General features: G+C 38.2%; 1 protein-coding gene across 2 annotated transcripts in view; it reads left to right on the forward strand.

The window, feature by feature from the left end:
* Positions 1 to 25,263, forward strand: part of FGF14 (fibroblast growth factor 14) — a 624,624-nt gene that overhangs the window by 458,909 nt on the left and 140,452 nt on the right. For both annotated transcript variants that reach the window (XM_056109721.1, XM_056109722.1), the window contains exons 2-3: positions 13,709 to 13,819; positions 20,472 to 20,575. In XM_056109721.1, coding sequence (XP_055965696.1) covers positions 13,709 to 13,819; positions 20,472 to 20,575 — 215 coding nt within the window. The remainder of the gene's footprint in view (positions 1 to 13,708; positions 13,820 to 20,471; positions 20,576 to 25,263) is intronic.

Raw genomic sequence — 25,263 nt, forward strand, 5'->3', positions numbered from 1 at the left:
ATGATCTTTAGTCCTTCCTTTCCTCAACTTCTGAAATAGCAACTTCTGAAATCTTGAGAGCAGAAATGATACACAATACTGTGCTCAGCTGAAGAGGTTTTTTTCTTTTCTTTGGGCTATTGATTGGCCTCTCTGAATGCTGGTTGCCTTGGAAATTTCTTGGACCTTCAACAAATTTTATTTATTTATGTTTCTTTTTAAAAGAAATGAGGGTGGGGGCTACATACTGTGATGCTCAGGGCCTATTCTTAGCTCTGCACTCAGGAGTGACCCGTGATGGAATTATATGGAGGTTCTGAGACTCCAGTTGAGATCAAGAGTATGTAAAGAAAACATCTTGACTTCCATGTGAGCTCTTTGTATCATTTCTTTTTTAAGTGTCTGGCTTTCACATTTGTGGGAAAGTTGGTCCTTGCTTTGTTGGTCATCACTATCAGTTAAATCACTTTCTTAGTTTTAGGTCCTAACTTACAGAGAAACCAACAATTAGAAAATATTCTCTACTTCCTTTGGTTCCTGTTTCTTGAATAGAGAGCATTAGTATCTTCACTAAAATGGATGAGAATTTTGTATATATAGGTAAGATAAAAATTCAGATCCAATTTTCCTATAACTCACTTGGCTGTGTTAGAAGAAAGTTGTTGAATAGCTTTTTTCTTTTCAAACATTATCTACTGACTATGTTCATTTGAGTTCTAATTTCTAATGAAATCTGGGACAGAGATAGATATTTTTGTCAATAATTGTTTCTGCACATTCATCTTTTGTATTTTATACGGGTCATGCTATTATATTGCTAATATTTGTCCCTGGAATTATTTTAAGATTTTTGTGCTCTGCTGTAAAGAATGAGTTCATTCTTTCATTCTCCAAATTCAGTCCCTCAGTTGCTAATAGCAACAAAATTGTCGATAATCAAACTACATTCCAGAATGTTAAAAAACCAAAGAATACCACAGAGATGTACACGTGGTGTAACTTTCACCTATTGAAACTTATTAGAAAGATGAAAGGCACTCATTGTACAAATTGCCATAATTCTGGGCCTGTGTGATTATTATACACACTCTGATATAGTCCTGAAAAGAAGGCAGTGATTCCTCCCTTGGTCTTCCTTTGCTAACTGTTGCTGAAAGTAGTAGCATAGACATTGCCCTAACTGCTGAGATCTTGTATAACTTCTTTAGATAAGAATTGTGCACATGAGAAGTGACTCAGTTGCAGTGATCTCCAGAACTCCCCCCCCCCCCCTTTTTTTTTGCTTTTTGGGTCACAGCCAGCATTGCCCAGGGCTTAATCCTGGCTCTGCACTCAGGAGTCACTCCTGGTGGTGCTTGTGGGACCATATGGGATGCTGGGGATCGAACCTGGGTCAGCCTCATGCAAAGCAAACACCCTACCCACTGTACAATTGCTTTAGCCCCCAGCATCCTCATTTTTTAAGGCAATAAAATTACATCCATTCTACTCATTTCAAAAGAAAGACTCAAATGAGCTAACATCTGTCTGAGTGCTATGTGAATCACCCAACTCTATGAGCATACAACGAGGGTCAAACCTTAAACCCAGATTCTATCTTTTAGCCTACTGGCTGCTCAGCATTCAGGGGTACACACCTTTCATGCAGAGGGGCCAACTTTAAACCTCAGGATCAGGAATTTTCCACCACCACCAGGTATAGCTTTGGTGATCCCTGAACACTTCTGGAAGTGCTGCTGGTGATCTCACAGCTCCTGGTGGGGTTACCCTAGTACCACCTAGTACCCCTAAGCCCAAGTTATATTGTGTCATTGAGCATCATGTTGAACTGTCTGGCCTGATTGAAGGAATATCATAGGGAGCTGTTGTGGGAATCCTGAGCTGTGCCTGGAAAACTCTCTCCACACAAAAACTCTTCAGGGTGATGGTGCAAAGGAATCTCATTATGATGTTATTAAACCTTTTGTTAATGTCTTTGGCATCTAAGGAAGGCTTTAAAGAACAGGGCAGGCTGGATGAGGTAGCAAGTGTGATTTCTCAAGCAGAGAAAACCTACCTTTTCTTTTTTTTTCTCTTTTGCTTTTTGGGTCACACCCAGCAATGTTCAGGGGTTACTCCTGGCTCTGCATTCAGGAATTACTCCTGGCAGTGCTTGGGGGACCACATGGGATGCTGGGGATTGGACTCCGTGCTGCGTTGGCTGCGTGCAGGGCAAATACCCTACCCGCTGTACTATTGCTCTGTTCCCCCCCCCCCCCACGTTTGCTTTGTTTAAGGCCTCAAAGACACCTAATAGTCTAGTGTAATAATAGTGAGCTCATTTTTGTTGCTGTAGAACTTGACCACACATTCAATAGTGTAAAGACACACGAATCTATTATTTAATTTATTCTTAGTTTAGATATTGAAATGAACCTCTCTGAGAGGAAATCAAGGTGTCAGTTGTTCTGCATTCCTTTATGGAAGTGCTAGAAATCTAAAAGCTGTGTTCCTTTTTCAACTTCTAGGCTGATCCTTGGAGTCAGCCCCTTGCACTGTCCCCCAAATCAGTAATGTGGCATCTGTTGGTTGCTAATAATTCCACATTCACGTCTAGCGTTCCAGTTCCTTTAAGGTGTTCTTGAGGTTGTACCGTATCCACCTAGGTATTCCAGGATTATCTGAGCACATTAGGTTACTAACTGCATCCTCTAGGTAATATCCCCTGAGGTATATACTAGGTATCAGAGGCTTTGTTTCAGGACCTCTTTAGGGAACCAGTCATCTATGAATCGCAGCTAGACTATCCTTTGGAAAGATGAACAGAGTAGAACATGGTTAATGTGGGAGGAAAGACATGCTTATGAGGGGAGCTGCTGGAAGGAGGCGGGGTGGTTAATGAGGAGGAAGCAACGACACTCAGATGATTTCTATGCGTCATCAGAGATGGCTTCTTTACTGCGTCCATCCCACACTAAGGTCCAGAGCCCAAGAGCTGTGCTTTAGACTTCTCAAAAGGTCTCGCCACTTACCTGTTTTAATTCATTGAAATAGCTTATTCAAATTAAATCTATTTTGTTGCCAGTCTGAAAGGCTTCCCAAGATTCAGACACTTGCTCGCCTGTAAGCCTCTTTCCTCTATAACTCCTTTTTAGTAAGGACTCTTTGCAAAGATATTTGTAGGGTTCTGACTTGATTCAAACTACCCACCAAGTCAATGGCTGAACTTTGGTGTTTATTCCCACTGGGATGAGACTGTGGCCCATCTACTGTCAAACAGGTAGTGGTGGGGGAACTTATTCCTGGAGATTTCAGGGATCTAGGACAGAAACTACCTCATTGTTTTCTTGAAATCCATTTTATCTTAAACCAGGTAACAATAGGATTGAGGTATTTTGGGGGCATGGGAGTGAGTCAGAACAAATTTAATTCCTTTTACTTCACATGTTCAATGGCCCACGTAATTGCAAAACATAGGTACTTCCTCTCTGCTGTTAAGAGAATTATCAAGTTAAGAATACCTTCATCTTAATGAGTTTCATTAAGTGTTTTATGATACCCAAGTAATATATGTGGGTAAATGGTAAGCAAAAGAGTAAGGGCCCAGTTACTTTCACTTCATTTCTAATACAATTTTTAAAATAGTGTACAAAGATAACTTACATAGAAATCTGTTTATCAAAGACCACAGTTGTTCTATTCCTTAGAGGAATGCTTTTAATTAGAATAAAGAACACATTTTAAAAATCAAAGTATGAAAGAAGTTGTTTCTTTTGCAGTTTTGTATGTATTACTATGAGTTTTCCACCTTAAAATTTTTTCTTTGTCCTGGTATGTAAATTCTAGATATATTAAACTTTAGCCCTTGATAGCCTTACTCTTCATTCTATCAACTAATTGGGAAATAAGCACTGTCAAATAATTGAGAAACTGTCTTCTCTTTGTTTTTTCAAATTCTTTGCCTCCTCCAGCCATACTGTAACTCTCTGTACTTTTACATAAAACTCTTCTCTCTGTCTACTACGCCTCTCTCTAACATTCCTCATAGGAGCCGAGGCCAAAAGTTTTCTTTGGGATAAATGGGACTAGTGGGATGAATGAAAAGTTATCATGGCGTGTTACCATATCTTGCAGCTTGGCAAAAGGGTGGTTCCAAAACCTAGACAATCTACTCTGGTAATGTTGTTAAATACTTGATGAAGTTTCAAATGACACATGTGCATTTAGATGTACAAAGTTAGAGTTGGAGCAATTGACTTATGTTGTTTTCTCAGGATTATTCTAAGAAATGTTTATAAAATGTTTCCCAATGTGCCTGACACATTCTGGGGAATGACTGTGTGACTCCTGTCAATTATCATCATGAGTTCTGTTCCCAGCCCCCGGCTGTTCCTGTTGGAAGATGTGGGGCAGAATATTCTTCTTCCCATAAGGTGAGAGGAGAGTGAGAGTACAGAGAGGTGTGTCTTGCTATTTCTGGGCACAAAATGCTTCTTCAAAGGAATTAGCCACAAATGTTCATTCCTACGAGATTCATATGCCTATCAGAACACTGGATTAGCGGAACAGATCCATAACTATTCAGGAACTTGAAACAGTAATTAAAAATTCTTCCCAAAACAAAAACCTGGGCCCAGATGGATTCACTCGTGAATCTTCCAAACCGTTAAAGTGGAAATGCTATTTCTTAACTACAGAAATCTCCTTTCTAATAAATGGATTAATCAGTCCTTGTCATGTGTAATTATTTTCTCACTTTTTTCCACTGTTCTGATTATTTTCTTGGAATAATACACATAAGGAAATGCTTCCTGAATCTAATGCATATGTGTGCTAAGGAAAGTAGAACTCATCATTTCATGTGCAGTTCCTGGCTTACTGTCCTATACTTTCTCTTCAGAATCCATACACCTGTTTTGAATCTGTTTTTATAGTTAATACAATATGATGTCAAGTCCTGATTACAGTACAACTTCTAGTGAAAAGTTTTTGATGTTGAATTTTATGAAATAATAATGCACATTAGTTTTGAGAGACGCCTTTGGTTCTTTAACTGTATCTTTTACTACATGCTAATCTTTCATTTCACATAACGTAGTAACAGCTAGAGAGTAAATGTACATGATCTGTGATAGGCTTGACTGAAAATTTATTCTATGAATGACTCAAATAATAATTGTTTTCCATATCCCTTACACTTAGGGAATCCAGTTTCTAGTTTCTGAAAGAAGTGACTCATAGTCTATAGTGATTTAACCTAGTTTGTTCATGTTTAAACACAATACTAAAAGCCTTTGACTTTTGTATTTTAAAGATTTTCTATTTGTGTTTTAGTTTTTTAGAGAACAGACTTGAAATTTCAGATTACAAGTTTGTATTTTTCTATTTGTCTTTGCACTACTATTGGCTTTTACTCCATTACTCTGAAGCTCTGTTATTCCTGTACTTCCTTGCCCCTCATTCAACATTCTAGTCATAGGTCTAAGTTTTACATTGTGTATTTATTTAAATTTTATGTAATATAATATTATGAAATGATAGAGTAGATATAACTTTTATTACTCATAATTACTTTATAATTTATCCATTTTTTATCCACCAATGTCTTCACCTTTTCCTAATAGTATTCTAGGAAATGGGTATACTGATTTGCTTATCAACGTATCTGTTGAATGAATATTTGAGTTTTTCCATTTGGGTCTATCATAAATAAAACTGAACTTGGTTTTACATAAACATATCCTTTTATTTCTACTGGGTAAGCATCTTGGAGTGGAATGGCTTGATTGTATCAGAAACGTCATGTATAATTCTGCAAACACTTTCCCTCTGCGATTGGAGTATTTCACATCCTAATACCAGTGTAGAATAGTTGCAGTTTATCCATATTTCCATCTGGTAGCATCTCCTTGTCTGTAAAGAAATTCCTTCACCATTCTGCTTCTGAATAAAATGACAAAGTTATTTCACCTTTATTGTGGAAAGTTTTCTTTTAATTTTAATATCAGATTATTCAGTAAACTGAAATTATTGTCTCATTGTCTTTTTTGCTTGAATTGTTTCAAACAAGAATTCTTCCCTCCTCCTCTTCTTCTCTTACTTCTTCTTCCTTCCTCTTCTTCTTTTCCTTCTTCTTCTTCCTACTTTTCCTATTCTTTTTTTCTCCTCCTCCTCCCCAATCCCCCCTCCCCCTCCTCCTCCTCCTCCTTCTTCTTCCTCCCTCCTCTTCTCTTCCTCCTCCTCCCTTCCTCCTTCTCCTCATCCTCCTCCTTATCCTCCTCTTCCTCCTTGTCCTCCTCCTCATCCTTCTTTCTTCCAGCAGTGCTCAGGACTTATTCCTCACTCAGTGATCAGGAATCATTCCTAATGGTGTCTAGGGGACCAAATAGAGTACAGGAAACAAATCTAAATTGGCTGAGTTGTAAGGCCAACACTTTACCCACTGCACTGTAACTACAGCCTTCTGCTTTCTTTCTTATCTTCGTCTCTCCCACTGTAATATGTTTTCACTATCATGGGAGGAAGAATGTATTGTCTCTTTATCTATGATTTTGGGTAATTTCAATATAATGTGTGTTACGTAGTTTTCTCCACCCTTCCTGCCTTTAGAATTTATTGAGCAGTTAGGTTTTATAATTCTAATTGTTTGGCTATTAGGTTTTATAAGTTTTATGAGTTAAAAATTTTCCCACCATTATATTTTTTAAATCTCTTCTTTTCCTTGCCCTCCTGATGTTCTTTTCTGGAGGTTACAATTAAATATATTTTTCTCTTTGATGATTGCCCATTGTTCATCATGTCTCTGTCGATTCTTTTATAATTCTCTTTACACCATGGATTTCACTGGGTACCACTGGTGCATTATTACTTCAATCCACCACTCTTTTTCTGCATTCCTCAATTGTCATTAGTCTCATTCATTGGTAACACTGTAGCACTGTCCTCCCGTTGTTCATCAGTTTGCTCAAGCGGGCACCAGTAACATCTCACAACAAATTGTGAGACTTGTTACTGTTTTTGGCATATCGAATATGTCATGGGTATTTTCTTATTTAGTACACAAATTGTGTTTTTATCCATAGATTTTCATGATGGGATTTCTATAATTTCTGTTGGTACTTTGATTTCTGAATATAAAGAACATATTTATTGTGGTTGTTTTTATGTCTTTGCCTAATATACTAACACCAGGTTCTGTTCTAGATTGATTTTTATTATCCCCCTTGTTCTGGGGGATATGTCTTATGTCTCTGTTTTCTTCCATTAATCTCTTTTAAAAAGGCTTTTGTATTTCAAGTATTTTGGATTTACCTTGCTAGATAGTCTTATAGTCTTCTAAATATACCTGGGTTTATTATGGGATGCTATTGAATGTTCTCAAAACAGTATGCTCTTTTCAGTTCTTGCTTTTAGATATGTTAGGTGAAACTGAAACTCTGCTCAGAGGAAGGCTGATTTTTCCCTGCCCTTGAGGGGAGGTCTTTGTTCTTTGCTCAATGCCCTGGGAATGATGAATGTCTCCAGTCTGACTAATGAGAATAAACTTCCTTATCTTACATGTGTTGGATCCTGTGTCCCCTCTAAACCTGCTTGGTTTCCACCAGCCTGGAGAAATTGTTTTCTTAGGTACAGCTCCTCATCGCTTCTCAGCTGATAGCTCCAGGGAGCACCACAGATCTACCTTATATTGCTTTGAGTGATTTGCTCAGTGTCCTTCACAAAAAGTGCCCTTTGGATTTCTTCCCCTCCTTGGTTATCTGACAAAAGGTTCATTCTGGAATCTCATTATGCTGTAAACTTAGGCAATCGCTGTGGTCACCCCATCCCACTAACTCCCTCCCTATCTATTAGAGACACCCAACCTTTACTTTATGACATTCAGTGTCTGCAAAATTAATTTGTCCATTATTTGTTATTTGATGCAAGAAGGTTCTCCTGGACCCTGTTAACTGTCTTAGATAAAACAGAAGACATTCCAGGCTTTGAAAGGAAGTCTGAGTACTCACTAAGCTCTCTCAGATTTAGCTTATGACTCATACCACTTTCACATTATTTTCCAGAGTATTCTTTCCCACATATTTCCAGCACTGAAATTTGATCATTATTGTATTTGACTACAAAATATTAGCAAATGTTAATAATACTCTTGGGCCTTTTGTTCCTCAATCCATTCAGCTTCAAATTTTTATGAAGCAAATGAGACACATGATTGATATTTATAGTGCGCAATTATATTTTGTATTTCAATAAGTCTAAAATGGCTTTTGTGTCATACAGCCACAAATGGGCTGCCTTTAACACTAAAAGATGCAGTGTGTTCACTTATGTGACAAAGTAAAATTTGTCTTTTTCTGCTATTTGTTTTATATGTCTGTGTCTTCACTGTGACAAAGTAACACAAATTAAACACATAACTTGTGACTGTTTAAGGTGATATAATTTCTTTGAAGAATTAGGATTAAAAAGGAAGTCCATAGCACTTTTATAGAGTGTATTTTAGTTCCAAAATTTTATAAAAAGAAAATAAGTTCTTATAAAGCTATGGAAACTGAATAAGCATACTAACTTGGCAATTTAACACATTCAAGACTAGTTGCTTATTGCAAATAAAGGACTGGATATTTGAGATTCTTATCTGAACTAACATTAGGAATACCTATACCAAAATGTATATCTAGTGTTAAAAGTTGGGTAGAAATTCAACTAAGATATCTTAGATTCTGGTATTTCTGTGACAATTAATATAATGATTGTTTTATGTTTCATAAGCTAAGAAAACTACTCTCCCAGGGAGCAGCAACATAGAACTTCCAAATATTTGCACTGATAGGAAAGAAAACATGGAAACTATTATCAAAATAACACTGTTTCTTTTTATATTCAGTGCCATTGACAAATAATTGAGGCATCAAAGCCTGGTTAGTGTGTCTCTATCTGCAGTACAGGTGCCAGAGGTGGTGACATGCCAGAGCTCTGAAGGAGACACAGCGCACTCCTTCCAAACATACTCACACATGTGCCTTCTTCCTGGCCCAGGGTGTTACCAGAAAAGCTTTCTCCTATTACCATAATAATGGATTGGCTTGAAGCCTGAATGTGGCATTGAGAAACATAATTTCATATATCTGTATACTTAAAAAAATAATAATAATTTTTTTTTATTTGGGACCACATTTGTTAGTGTTCTGGACTTATTCTTGGCTCTGGATCCTAGGGACCAGATGGGATACCAAAGATAAAACCCAGGTCAGCCACGTGCTAGACAAGTTCCCTACCCTCTGCTCAAGACCCAAATATGATTTTTTGGGTGGGGGCACACCTTGTGGTGTTCAGGGATAACACCCATCTCTGTATTTAGGGATCATTCCTGGTGGTACTAGAGGAACCCATATGGGGAACCGAGGCCACCTGGGTTGGCCACTTGCAAGGCAAACACTTAACCCTCTGTACTATTTTGCCGACCCAGTAAATATGTTTGTAATTTAAAAACAAGTATATACTATATATTCTTTAAACATAATATATGCTATATGTCTACTTTTAGTATAAAAGGTAAAGGCCCTCCCGTTGATCGTCGATTTGCTCGAGCGGGCCCAGTAACGTCTCCATTGGAGACTTTGTTGTTACTGTGTCTGGCATATCCAATACTCTCGGTAGCTTGCCGGGCTCTCCGAGAGGGGCGGTGGCCGAGTGGTTAAGGCGATGGACTTTTAGTATAAGCAAAATTAATTTATTCCAATATTTGTTGAGCATCTGCTCTGTGCAAAGCATAATGATCAGCTATTTTGTATCACATACAGTGCAATGCAAATTATCTAGGAATTTATAATGTACTGTCAGGATAAAATACTTGTAAAGTCAATCATTTCACACTAGATTAATTGGCATAAAGCCACATGATAGGTTTTCTTCTCTCCTCATAAGACAGCAAGATCATTGAGGGTAAGAATTGATGTGAATGTTAAGATTTACCCCTGGAGTCCACAGTCAAAGGGTTCTGCTAGACAGAAGTGGAAAAGCTTTTCTAGGCTTTAGAAACAAAAGTTGATTCTAACAGTTATGATTGTGCTCTGGGCGGTGGGTTGGGTCACCACTCAGAAATGACTAAAAAGATTTTCTAGAAGGTTTGGACTCTCAAAGCAGTGTTGAAATAAGGAGCTAAATGAAATTGGAAACCATCCCAATGAGTCAGCAGGAAGATAAATCACATTTTGGATACTTTTAATTGTGTATATGTTTTTAAATATCAGTTTCCTGAATGTTCGCACCAACACTCTTTTTCTCAGCCCTTTGGAAGAATTTCTGGGCACAGTTTATTTTTATGGTTGGATAAGATGATAATATGTAGTTTGGGGCAAATTATTCACAATACTATTTTCTGCAGCTAGAAGTGCCAAATCTAATTAAATCTGCCACCAAAAATTTGTGTATTTAAAGAATTGCCTTTTACTCTGTTAAAAAAAAAACCCATTACTTTCTAAAGATACTAGAGGGGTAGGTAGTGTTTAGGAATCAATTAGTGCCAAGCCTTAGATATAATTAAGTTAAGCACAATATATGCGATATATCTTTGATAATGAATTTGCTACATGAAGTATGTGTGATATTGTACATCTTCTAATTTGAATGATTATTAAAAGTGCCCACATTATTTGAAGGGTTTCTTTCTTGATTTCTCTTTTGTCACCCAGCACATTGTTTGAAAACAATTTGGGATAGTGATTGAATTAAGCCCACTTCAGAGAGAGTGATTGTTTTAATTTAAAATGTTGGGTATTTTTCTCCCTATGGAGGATCTGAAGGCAAAGTTAATGATTTGCATTTCTTTCACTTTTGAATGTTGAAGATAATATATTGTGAAACATATTTTTAAGTACATTCACATTAGCTTTCATTGCTTCTATTTTGATTTGATGTCACTTGCCATCCCGTTTATCTTTGATTTGCTCGAGCAGGCATCATTAATGTTTCCATTCGTTCCTGTCACATGCTAGGTGTAGCCCAATGGTATCGGCTCGCTCCAGGAACACGAAGAGCCTCAAACTGTTTGTTAAAGGTTTTAACAAAGAAGTCTGACCATCTCATAGGTGGGCGTTCATGTCCACTTTGGAGTGACTTTGGACTCCAGGCTCAATGGGACCTGGAAACATAATTTGTCATAGAGCATAGATACTATGGGGTTTCACACAAGGAGTGTCCATGAAACATTTTTAGTAAAATGTGCAGGAAGAGTAATTTAAAAATATAAAGAATAGACAGGAGGAAAATTAGAATCAAGACAGGTTAAATTTTCATGTTACACAGAATAGATATTCTGAATGCTTTTGGAAAAGAATCAAAAACTCTTGCAATTTTAGGAGTTGCAAATATTTGTCACTCTTTTTCTGCCTTATAGTAACATAGGTATGTGACTTCAAATATTTATTTATCATTCAATTATTAATTGGAAGTCAAGTTGTAGGAGTTTTGGAGCTTGCAGTGCTTAGAACAAAACATCCTTATTTTTGAAGGATATATGTTAATCACCAAAAGTTGTCACCATCCTTTATCCTCATCTGTAAGATGAAAGCAAAGAACATTTACCACTACTGAAGTTACATATTTCCCAGATGTAATACTGTGGGAATAATAATGTAATAATAATATAATACTCATTTAGAAGTTAGTCTGAAGTGTCTTTTTTCAATTAAGAAATCATAGTGGGCACATTACAGATATCTTAACATTTTCAAACTCCTTTTTCTGATTCTTTCTAGTTACAAATGGGTCCTCGTTGTTTTCCTTACTTACCTTTCTGTTTTTAATCCCTGTCTCTCCTATTTCCATAATGTTTGATTTTGCTTCTTTTTTCTTTAGGTAGCACCATTCATTTATACCTTCTTTACTGCATCTTATTCCATTTAACTATCATAACTTCCATTAAATTAAAAAAATATCACTTTTACCTATACTTAACCAGATGCACACAGACTTCACAGAGAACTAGAACCCTCACTAGTAACAAGAACCAAGAACCAGAGTGTCTGTATTAGCCCCGCGAATTACGGGCCTTCCTGACCTTCCCCAGGAGCTTCAAGAATCTCAGTAGCATTTGAGCCTGAGGGTCCATGCAGTGCGCGAGTGTCCCCAGACCTTTCTCTCCTACTAGCGTTGCTTCATTATCTCACCAACTGCCATGAGTTGGGTGAATGGGAACAGGAGCACTGTGTGAACATAAACTGGGGAAGCCCGAGTTGCTGGCCTGCTGGTGCCAGTGACCACAGAGGATGGGGGGAGAATGTGAAGGTGGCTTCTGGGGGAATTAGCAGCTCTATAGGTGGAGTTATAAAACACAAGCAGGATTCACGTGGCACTGACCTGAGGGGACTGATGATGCTGATAGAAATGGCGAAGTTGGAGCAGCGGGATGGGCACTACCTTTGGCTGGAAATGCTGGAGATGAAAATAAAATGATGATATTGGAATAAGTATAAATGTCGTTGTGTTTTCCTCTTCGCGAATGCGGGTGGTTGTGAGTGTTCCAGGGTTCTGGGCTTCGCTCATCTCTGCTGTCTGGTTGGGTGTTTAGAGAGGTCAGTTGCCATGGCCAGGATCATGATGTGCATGACACATCTTGTCAGGAAACAGGAGTGGTCTTGGAAAGTCTACGTGCATTATGTGCTTTCCAAGTACTGGACATGTGTGCAGTGATTATTTCCATTTCTGTTGCTGGAGTGGTTATCTTTCCCAGGAGCCCTCCGACGAGATACCTGTTACCGTGTAGTTTTTTTCTGTTGTGATGAGCTTCCACTGTCCCCCACCCCTATGAGCCCCCCAAATCGACAGTGACTAGTTTATTCTCGTTGTGGTTGGGTTGCATAAATTAGTGGGGTTATTTTGAGCGTGGTCTGACTTGGGGCCTTGGTGCAACCCTCAGTCTAGATTTGTGTGGAGCCTCACCCTGAGTTCAGGAAGTGTTCTCCTTTTCCTTTGACTCCCGCATAAAGATAAAATCTTTGCAGTGCACAGATGTCTTCTTTCCTATTAGAATGTCCCTTCCACACAGAGGAGGCGTTCTCTACTTTTTCTAAGCAATTTTATAAAATCATTACTGATAAAATCTCATCTTATATCAATACTGGTGTTTTAAATTAGAAGTTATTTCTCAAACTAAGTAAAAATAATAATCAAAAAGACTTTTATCATGTTCTTTTGGGGGGACGAGTTGGTGTGGGGGCCACGCTGAGCTCAGGGCTTACTTCCAACTCTGCAGTCCATAATCACTTCTGGAAGACTCCGGGAACCATATGGAATGCTAAGGATTAAGTCCATGTTGGTTGCATATGCCTTACCCACTGTACCATCATTTCAGCCCCTGTTCATGTTTTCTTAAAGTCAGAACTTTGCACAGCTCTGATACTGTCATCCTGGGGATATTTCTCTAAACTATTACACTCATTATTGGTTATGATTTAACCAACAAGTTAAAAATGAATCTATAATTTGACTAGATCTTGAAATACACACACACAAACACACACACATGAGTTTTATAAAATGACCTATTTGGGGCAAATTACAATTGCAGCTCACAGGGCATTTTCTTCACCTTTTTATAGTCTACTCCAGGTTTGATACCACACAGAGAAACCTGGGAGATGCTGAATAAAAGTTGTGACTTGTGTTAAATGCCCTTACTGCTGCGAAAGAAAGAGAAGAAACATTTCTTATGGCGCATGTGGGGCTGATGACAATTGTGTTTGCTTTTCAGATCCCCAGCTCAAGGGAATAGTGACCAGGTTATATTGCAGACAAGGCTACTACTTGCAAATGCACCCGGATGGAGCTCTCGATGGGACCAAGGATGACAGCACTAACTCGAGTAAGTGTGGGCCGCAGGCCACCAGTGAACACAGTTCACTCAAGACACACGGCTTCCTTGCCTTTTAAAAGGACATTTGCAATGATTTGGTTATGTTGGTTCATGAATACAAATATCACACACTCAAATGCCATTTAGAATTTGACTCAGACCATGTTTGTTATTAATACAGCAACCAAAGGATCCATCATTTGAGACCATTACAATTTCATATTTTCAGACAGCTGTAACATCCAGCTGAATCTTCATATCATTATCATAAGCTCCAAGTAAATGCCCTTGTGTGTTCGTTCACATTGATTGCATGTTTACCTTGGGTGCATTAGTTTTTAAGCAGCTTTTGAGCTTTGTTCTGGTTATTGGAGAAATTTAAGAGCTAGTGATTTTAATTGTTTTAATTAATGGGAATAACAAATGTTCAGATTTTTTGGATTCAGGAAAAAGGCAGCATCTATCTTCATAAGAGAGCCTTGAGACCATGTATCAATACGGACACAGAGCCAAATGTTTACTTTATAGAACTGGGTTGGTGATAAATTTAAATAAAAAAAATACCTTCCAGTTCATTATTGTCTCTCTGTAGTTCACCATTTCTTTAAATATAACATTTTGTGTTTTCATGCTGATGCTATTCTTATTCAATTGCCTGTTTTCCTTTACCATTTTTTTGCTTTGTTTTGCTTCTTGGGGCTCCATCTTCCAATGCCCAAGGTCAATCCCAGTTCTGTACTTGGAGATCACTCCTTGTGGTGACAAAGGAAAATGGGGTGTCCAGGATCAAAACCAGACCTTCAATATGCAAAGTATAAGCTTGATGAGCTATCTCTCCTGCCCTTCTTTCCAACTCTGAATATACTGGTTCCTTTTAAATCATCATATCAACTTCAAAGTAGACATGCTTTTTACAGCTTCAGAATTGTAAGGTTGTGGAACACAAAACCTGATTTTATTAGAAATCTTCAGCTGTAGAGCATCATTCAACAAAAAGAAAGGGATTATAGGAATAGATGCCACAAAACTATAAACAATTTTACTTTAGCTATTTGCTTAGTAATATATTTTTAATGGCATATGACATTAATAAGAATATTGATTCTCAGAGAAGTTAATGGTATTAAGTAGACAATTTGGCAGTGCTATGTGAGATATGTCAATAATATTTGTTAAATATTTTGATTGAATACTGCTCCAATTTAAGGTTTTCTTTCCAATGTTTAATTTTGTTGATCTTAATTTTCTATAATTGAAAAATGTTGATTTCTAATATCCTACTTTTGTGTCCATTTTATTATTCTCTTATACTTTAACATTTTTCCTTATTATACTTTCTTACTGATTTATTTTATACCATTCCTTCTTTTGATTTTTTTGGAGGAAAGGTAAAGGAATTCAGAACCAGGGAAGGGGGGAGAAAAGCATTTTTATTTATAAGTTCAAGGTCAAACATTGTTTGCTTAGGATTTTTCTCTGAGGGTGAACCACTTCAAGTCATTAGTTAAAACCATTTTTTCCTTACATAAGATGCCAATTTCCTCTGGCTCAGATTAGGAGGTATACATCTGCTCATGTTTCTTTCCTCATCCTTAACTTTGTACTAATTTTCTCACAAGGCATTCTCTCTAACTTAGTTCACCACTTGTCAGGGATATGAACTAGAGACAGTCTTATGTTCTTATCTTTGTATTATCTTATTTTTCTTTGGCCAGAGTCTGTAAGATCATGAGAATATGTTTATTATACTGTGTCACTCTGAGAGTTATGACTGATAAACCAGACTCCAGACTGCTGTCACCCATTGTGACAAAAATTTCAAGCAAGGGGAATAAAATATAGCTGTCCCCAAATGCAGATTAGTGTGACTTCTTGAAAAAAATGTTCTTTAAAATAATATTTTATGCCACACTGGACCCCACACCAGGCTGTTTCAGTTGGGGAACCTTGGAAGGGGGTGGGTGAGGCTCCTCCCTGACCCAAGGGACTCAGCCTTGACAGCTGAAAATCTCCAGAACTCAACCGTTGCCCTGCTCATGGCTGTTCTTCATATGCTTGGGCTGAGTCTCACCTAAGAGTGACCTTTCTCATACCTCACACCACTAATATTCTAAGAGTAACATACCATATTTGGTAGGGTTTAAAGCAGGAGGCAACCAATCTTAGAGGGGACTATATTTTCACAAAGATATATATATATTATATAACATAATACATATATATATATATATGTATATAAACACAACCATGCAAGCAAGCCGGGTTCCAAAGAGGATTCAGCATGATCTACCATATCCACACAATAACCAAGCTCATTGATGTTTCTCAGGAATTCAAGATGCCGCTCTGTCTAAAGTTCATTGATTTAAAGAAGGTCTTTGATTCTGTTGAGACGGAAGCTGTCATCAAAGCCCTAGCCAATCAGGGCGTTCAAACTCAATACATCTGTATTCTCCGTGAGCTGTATTACAGATTCACTATCAGGATCTCACCATTCTACAAGGAAGTGATCATCCATGTCAAGAGAGGGGTTCAGCAGGGTAATACCATTTCACCGAAACTCTTCAGTGCCACCCTCGAGAATGTCATGCAACGACTGGAATGGGAAGAAATGGGAGTGAAGATAGTTGGTCGGCAACTACACCACCTCCGCTTTGCTTCTAATAACACCAAACATCAGCCAAGCAACACAAATGCTGACCAACTTCCACTGTGAGTGTGGAAAGGTCAGATTACAGCTGAATCTCACAAGGACAATGTTCATGAGAAACAGTCTTGTTCCTGACGTTCCATTCACTCTCAACGGAATGACCATCTCCGAATGCAACAGTTATGTTTACCTAGGTCGAGAAGTCAACACAACGAGTGACCTGGCACCTGAGTTGCGCAGGAGGAAGAGAGCGGCTTGGAACACCTTCAAGGGCATCCAAGAAACAACTAAGAGGACAAAGAACCTCCAGCTCCAAGCATATCTCTTCGATTCCACTGTTCTTCCTGCATTAACATATGTCTCAGAGACCTGGGCCCGACGAAACAGGATGAGAATGCTATTCAGATCTCTCAAAGAGGAATCGAAAGAACTATGCTTGGAGTATCACGCTTCACTCAAATGAGAGAGACCTCCGTCAACACTCAAGAAACAGGGATGCTGTCTCATTTGCCGAGGCATCGAAAATTATATGGGCTGGACATGTAATGAGATTTAGAGAAGACCGCTGGACTAGAGCCATTACTGACTGGATTCCACGGGATGTCAAAAGATTGTGTGGTCAGATGGTCAGACTTCTTCATCAAGACCTTGACCGATCAGTTTGAGGCTCTTCATGTTCCTAGAACGAGCAGATGCCATTGGGCTACACTAGCACACAACAGGGATGAATTGAGACGTTACTGGTGCCCATTCGAGCAAATTGATGAGTAACGAGATATCAAGTGATCAAGTATATAAACACAGAAGGATCAATCTTCAACAATATGTTAGTAATCTCTAGAAGAGCTTAATGATCTCTGGGTGAAATACAACCATCTTCACACACTCTCCTCTCCTCTAAGGAAACTGTTTTGGATCACTTTCAGACGTTTATTCATAATAAACAATACAAAATGAATTTTGGTTCTGCTTTGGGGCAAGGGTTGGGGAACAGGATGGTAACATCCCAAAGATGGTGGTGGGAAGGTGCAATGGTGGTGGGATAGGTGTTTTAATATTAAACATAATCAAATATTGTGAACTACTTTATAAAAATAAATAATTTGTAAAAGAAGCTATAGTGATAGCACAGTGGTAGGGCATTCGCCTTGCATGCAACCGGCCTGGCCGAGCTGGATTTGATTCCTCCACCCCTCTTGGAGAGCCCGGCAAGATACCAAGAGTATCTCGCCTGCACAGCAAGGCCTGGCAAGCTACCTGTGACGTATTCGATATGACAAACACAGTAACAACAAGTCTCATGATGAAGACATTACTGGGCCCGCTAGAGCAAATTGATGAACAACGGGGGGACTGTGACCATGTAAAAGAAAGAAAAGAAGAAAATGAAAATTAATCTAATTCTAAGATTTTAAAATATCATGGCTTATGGAATTTTTCTTCAATTTTCCCCTTCATGTATATATTTTCTTTTTGGTGGTAGTAGGGGATACACCACTACTTTTGGTGCTCATGGGATACTCCTGGATTTGGTGTTCATGGGATACTCAGGGCTCATACTAGTAGTACCAGGAAAGCATGCAGAGCCAGGGACTCAATGAGGATCCCACATGCAAAGAATGTGCTCAGCCCTTTGACCCATTTGTTTGGCCATTCCCCAAGTTTTTCTTTAATTCTCTGGTTATGTATGTAGCAGTTAGTTAAGATGTGTTAAGTAGAGACTGCCTTTGAAAGGCACATTGTCTCAGAGTTGAATAAACAAGACAGTATTTTCTAAGATATCAAACTGTAGATGTGGATGTTTTATGCATACACATATGATTATGTTTGTCTGAGCAGTATTCATCATGCACTGGAAAGCTGAGATACCCAAAGGTGCTCGACTTTCTGTTCTCTAAATGTATGGTCCCTTGTGAAACTGTCAGGAATGATTCCTGAGAATAGGGCCAGGAGAAAGTCAGGAGCTCAGAGCAACTACATGTGGGGAGTTACCAACTACACAACTACACAAACATAAGTGGGGAGAGGGGAGGGCTGGAAGGAAGTGTCTGAAGGGTAGAATACTCATGGATGGATGGTACACATAGATATACAATTATAACCCAGCCATACACCTCAAGCATTTGCACATGAATCAGAAATTATAAATAATGGTGTCTATTCTTTCAAAATATAAAGGGAGAATATGTCAGGTGTTCTAGACAAGAGTGAAAATAGCCAATGGCCTTCTCCCACATTAAGAGAATACTGAATTAAGGTAGCACAAGTATCTCATAATACTCATCCCCTCCTTATACAGAAATAGACAAATATAAGCTTCACGCTTCCAAAACAATAGCCCAAATTCCCAGAATCTCGGGGAGCACAGTCTTATGGGAAGGTTGCATTGTCAAAGTGAATATCCATCTACCCAAGTCCTTGAGTTCTTTCTGGAGATTGTTATACAAAGCAGTGGCCAGCCATTGTCACAATTTGTGTAGCATTAGAACTTAAGATCTTGGGATCAGCAGCATGAAATATTTCAGAGAGAGGGTGCTATTTCCTCCACCTTAGGGAAAAGAAATATGTCTGCAAATTAAATAGAACACAAATTATCAAAACCATTGGAATTACAGAATAGACTCATAGATCAAAATAAAATCCCACCCCACCTTTTTGAAATTCTTTCTGCATTGTGGAATTCAAGTGCAGACCTAACCCTATATTAACTATTGACACATCTGATACTTCCAATGTCTTTTCTGACCTAGCTCCATTACTTCAAATAAGACCGGATCTATCGAGAACATGGAGTGGATGGCATTGCTGTGGCGAATTAACTCCTTTAAATATACCTTTAATACAATCTACACAATATTCAAGCATATATCACTAGGTACAATGCCTCATCACCGCTGAACAATTAACATGGAACACTGACTTGAAAATGAATTAAAGAGATATCAATAACATTTAAAAATCAATTATTGGGTCAGAGAGATAATACTGCGGATTACCTTGCACACTGCTGATCCAAATTTAATCCACAGCACTGCATACAGTCTTCTGAGCACTGCTAGGAGTGATTCTTGAGCACAGATACAGGAATAAGCCTGAAGCACTACCAGGTATGGCCCCAACGCCAAAACAAAATTTTTTTTAAAAAAATCAATGATAGTATTGCTTTCTACACTCTTCCTAAAATAATAAGGAAGAAATACAATATAGAAACAAATGAGTTTCTATCTCAACATTGGGCAAATTAAGTAACTTGCCCTCTTCTATTTTAGTTTTTGCTCCTAGTTTTATGAAATATTAATAAAGAAAATAATCCTCAAATTTGCTTGCTATTCAGCTTAATTAATTCATTCTAAATTTAGCACATTGGCAGGTGCACCTGCTTTGTGGTGGCTTTGCCTGCATAGCATGCTGCTTCCACAGGAGTAATTTTGTTTGGGACATTTAACTTCCAGCCTCCACAATGTTGCAACGTAGAGCACAGCAGCATCCCTTGCTGGTGACAGACAGAATCTACAGGCAAACGGGACTTCTGACATGCTGTTCTTTGAGAGTCCTCACGGCTGATTTCACTGCATAGCATGTGAAGTCAGAGCTTGTAGCATCAGCACCCTGTTGCAGGGTCCTGTTTATTACCACCACTCTCTCCACACAGCACTGCAGGAGGACCGAGGAGCTCTGCAGAGCCAAGTCCAGGGCTCGGAGAAGAAACCTCTTAATTATAAAGAGAAATAAAAGGAAATTAAATTAACTGGAACTTCCCAAGAGGTTGTAGCAAATATGGTGTTTACTGAATAAAAGAAAAGAGAAAGAGAGAGCGAGATAGGGAGAGAGAGAGGGAGGGAGAAAGACAGGGAGAGAGAGCATAGAAAGAGTGAGAGAGAGCAAGGGAGAGAGCAAGACAGAGATTGGGAGAGAGGAAGAGAGAGAATAAGCATGAGAGGGAGAGGGAGAGGGAGAGAGGGGTTGGTGCTTCCCTCTGCACTCACGACTGACTTCCTTTTCTCTTTACAGCACTGTTCAACCTCATACCGGTGGGACTTCGTGTTGTTGCCATCCAGGGCGTGAAGACAGGGTTGTATATAGCCATGAATGGAGAAGGTTACCTCTACCCATCAGTAAGTCACATGGTACCAATATTGACTGTGCACCCAATGTTCATTGAGTGAGCATTGCAGAGAGGCCGGAGTGAAGATGGTCTGTGACTCTCCAGTCATCCTATTTTTTTCTTTCAAAAAAGATTTGATCTTTTATGAAGGAAATACTTGTTCATTATTCATCAAAGTGTCATAATATTCCTAGGTTGTACAAAAGAGAAATACTACATCTTGGAACTGTGAGTTTGCTAAATATAATTTGTTTTATATTTTGGGCTATATACAGTGTTACTTAGTCATTACTCTTGGAAGGGCTCTAAGGACTATATAGGGTGCTGGAGATGAACCCAGGTTGTCCACATTGATTGATTGAACCTAGGCTTGGCAAGTGCCCTACCCATTGTACTATCTCTTTGGTTCCCATTTGCTCTATTTTTAAGTGAACCAGTTCACAGAAAAATAAGAAATTTTGAAGGAGTCGATGTTAGTATTATTGTTTAATTTCAATTTACAAATGTGTTTCTTTTAGAGATTATTTTTATTTAAACAGTTGTTTTTATTAAAAAATGATGTTTTAAATAAGAACAATCATTTTTATAAAAAATCTGGACACTAAAATAGCCGAAGTAAGTTCAAATAATCTAAATTGTGCAAATATTCTGCAAAGAAAATTTCTATACTTTAATTTAAATCTAAGTAAATCTTTAGCTTATGTTAAGTCATATTAGAACATAGTTCATGTTAAGTTATATTATAATACTCTTCTTGTTATATAGCCTTTTTTGGGAACTTCTACTGTATATAAATGATTTACAGTCATCATGTATGGTAGAAATATATTATGATACATTTGATTTAATTTCTGGCATGATTTCAGGCAAATGAAACTTATACAAGAGTAGTTCTCACCTTTACAACCTGGAGCAAAAGTGAATGACTGAAGTTAATTTTCCTCAAAGGAAAACTCCCTCATTTGGTTTTGAGTATGGTCTTCATTGTAGTTTTTTCAAGCTTTCGGTTGCTAATTATCATCAATGTTAAGAACTGTATCTAAGCTTGCGCACAGCACACTCCCCTCCAAAAAAAACAACTATAAAGCAGAAACCAAAGCATTTGGGGTTTCCCAGGGAATGTGCTGAGTTTCTTTAGCAAATCAGGAAAATCCTGCTGGAAGGAAATTACTGGTGAGCTGTAGAGTCAGTCCCTTTGGGGAGAGCCCAATAATGCAGGCCTTGTGATTTTGGAAGCTTCAGCTGAATTCCCAGAAGGCTGTTTCTTCATACAGACGTGGATCCTACACGATGCAAATGATGCTCTGTTACATGAGATGAATATGCAGCTAGTAGCAGCCCCCCCACCCCAGGTCAGCCTTCCTGTTGGCCCCTAGGGCACAATCCTGTCAGAGAGATGATTTTCTAGAGATGCCTTAATTCTAATTCAAGTTACTTAGATTGATTTGATGTTTCTTCTGTTGTTTTTGTTTCTTTCTATTCCCCCGTCATCTCTGGCATGTCTGAAAATTATTACTGGAAGCTTACAGCCTGCAGTTATGTTTTTGAGTTTATCTTGTTTCTGTCCTCAGGTGGATGAGTGGATGTCAGGAGAAAGAGAAGTCATTATCTTGTTTGCTACAGAGAGACATGATTTATAATTTTTTCTATGAGAAGATCACAATGTGTGCTTTAAGATATTTTTTCTTGAAGTTAATTTTCATGAACTTAACTTTTAAGTTGAGCGTGATCTGAGACATATTTTTTCTTTTTCTTTTTTAAAAAAATTTTATTTATTTTTTTATTTTTATTAGTAAGACACCATGAGGTACAGTTGTAGACTTACAAATTTTTGTGCCTGGGTTTCAATTATACAATGATCAAATACCCATCTCTCCACCAGTGCCCATTTCCCACCACCACAGATCCCAGTATCCCTCCCACCCCCCATCTCCCCCCATCCCACCCTGCCTCTGTGGCAGGGCATTCCCTTTTCTTCTCTCTATCTTATTGGGTGTTGTAGCTTTCAAAAAAGGCAATGGGCGACAATCAGGTTTGGTCTATGGTCTAATTTCAGCATGCTTCATTTTTCTTTTATCATGCTTTAGCTAACAGGGCTATAATCATGTTGAAGTTTTTGGTGTTGATGTGCAAACTTGAGTGTGTGTCTTAGTCTCCAGTGTAAGGACTGGGTTTGGGGATAACATCTAACCAGTGTGGCATGGCACGGACAAGAGAAAGAGCCACCAAAAGCCTGATATATCCTTGGTAGCTTAAGCATTTCCATCCTTTCAGAAAGTCAGGTCTCAGGGACAGGAGAGGGCTCTAGCTTCTGTGCCAAAGAGAACTTGAGTCTTACCCCAAACCAGTGTTAGCATTCATGCCCTTTCTAGGCACTTGACTGTAAGGCCCCCTTTTGTGCATTGATTCTCTGAGTTATAGATCTGTTTTCTTCTCTTTTCAATTTTTTAAATAACCTTCCTTCAGATCTGGTAAAAGGCATTCCAACCAGCATGTCCCTTAAGGCGATCCTGCTTCCAAATTGCTCTCTGCCCAATGCTGATACCTTGTAGGAAAGGCACTTAGGAATGAAACGAATTCTCAGTTTTCCCTGATGCTCCATAGTAAAGTGGTCTGTTTATTTCAATGTCATGAAGCGCAGACTTCCAATATTTCCTTTATTTTAAGGACTAGGAGAAGACTAGGAGAAGTCCTACCCCTATAGGACTTAGGGGTATGTGTTTTGCTTGCACTGGCCCCTGGTTTGATCACTGGAACTGCATTGCCCCTGAGGCCCTCCAAGGATGGCCCTGGCAATGCCTGGTTTCTGCAGGGCTAGAGAACACAGTATTCTTGGACCTTAGCTTTGAAGTGCCCAGTTTGATTTGCTGAATTATCCCTGGGAATGGTCCCAGTTCTCCTGAGCATTTTTTGGGAGCATTTTACCTCTGAAAATATTTTTTTAAAAAAAGAAATGTTTTTTTTCCACATTTAGTTCTTTATTCCATAATTAGTTGCTAAGAGCCCACTAAAAGAATAATGTAGCACAGCATGGTATAACAATTATTACACCATATAATAATAGCTCTACTTACATAGGAATAATGATGGTTTTATTTATTTGGTATATTCTGTCTGGCACTGCTCTATTAGCCTTAGCTCATTTTATTCTCACAGCAATCTTATTAAGCAAATGCCATTAAAATGAGCAGACTTATGTACAGAGTGTTTAAGAATCTGTGCAAAATCACCCAGGTAGTAAATAGAAAAGACAGGACTTGAGCATTATTAGTCTGACTCAATAATGTGATTTTTTTTAACTTCTCAGTATGCTGCATCCATGTGCCAGACATTGTTCATAATATGGTCTGGCGCCTGTTCTAACAAGAAGTTAGATACACATGATGATGTAATGAAAACCTTAAAAAGAATATCACAAAGGGGGAAAATCCTTCGTTCGGAGGAAATCATTAAGATGTATAGTTTGAAAGATATTTTCTTTGGTGATTATGAAAGAAAATTAAAGATAAATGGTGGGAGTAATTGAAGTATCAAACCAAAAATGTTTACCTGAGATAAACATTGTATAAAATTGGGGACATAGATAGCACAGCAGATAGGGAAATTTTCCTTGGTATGTATCTGAACCTGATTTTATCCTGTACATACCCAGAAACACTATCAGAAGTGATTACTGAGTGCAGAGCCAGGAGTAATCCCTGAGCATTGCTTGGTGTGGTCCAAACCCTCCTCCCATTTGTAAAATTATATTTGTCTGGGAAATGTTAGATATTACATATTAGGAGTTTAAATTCTCAAGTTTTATTACACATGTCATTGAATTTTCCCATTTTAAAAGTCAGAGCAATCTTAATTATTCCTAGCAAGGAATTTTTATCTAAATTGAGTAGAATATTTAAAATCTTACTTATTTTTTTCTTCAAAATTTTATTTTATTAAAGCACCGTGAATCACAGTTATTCATAGTTGGGCTTCTGACATAGTCTTCCATTACCAGTCCTGCCACCCAGTATCAACTTCCCTCCATCTGTGTTCCCAGGGTCCCTCTACGACTGTCCCCCATCCCAGTCCAGTTTGCCATCTTGACAGGCACCTTTTAAATTTGGTTATTAAAGTTTGGGCCTGCCTCATGATTTCAGTGTTGTTGACTTTGTGGAAAGTTGAGTAAAATTTTTCACAAGAGAAGCTTCCAGTAAAGCTCTGATTTAAAGAAAAAGAATTAGCAAGAATTTAAGTAGGAAATGAAGGAATGCATTTTAAGCTTATGTACACATTACAAATATCAACCTCATGTTTGCATTGTGTAGTGTCTTACCTGGGACCAATTATATTGATGATCAATAGAGATGGAAACAGGCAATAAAATGCTGCTATGGTCAAAGTGAAGTCTGTTAAATTAAATTTGTGATTTTCCTCAGAGTGCATATTACCCAGCTTATATTTTAAGACATCACTCTCACAATCTCTTGGAATCCACATAAAGATGCTTCAGATGTCAGTTAATTCTACCTTGGGGTAAAAGAAAAGATTTGTCTTGATTGAGAAGTAAATAGTAACATTTCAGATACTGAAGAAGCTGGTTCCCTGTAAAACCTGTGTTCAGTGGGACAACATTCATTTCTTTTGTGGCCACAGTGATTATATACAACATGTTACTTAAAGCTGTACCTCAAGAGCTTTGTGTCAGATAGTTTTCTC

Source organism: Sorex fumeus, unplaced genomic scaffold (genome assembly GCF_029834395.1).
Source record: "Sorex fumeus unplaced genomic scaffold, SorFum_2.1 ptg000008l, whole genome shotgun sequence".
NCBI classification, from domain to species: domain Eukaryota; kingdom Metazoa; phylum Chordata; class Mammalia; order Eulipotyphla; family Soricidae; genus Sorex; species Sorex fumeus.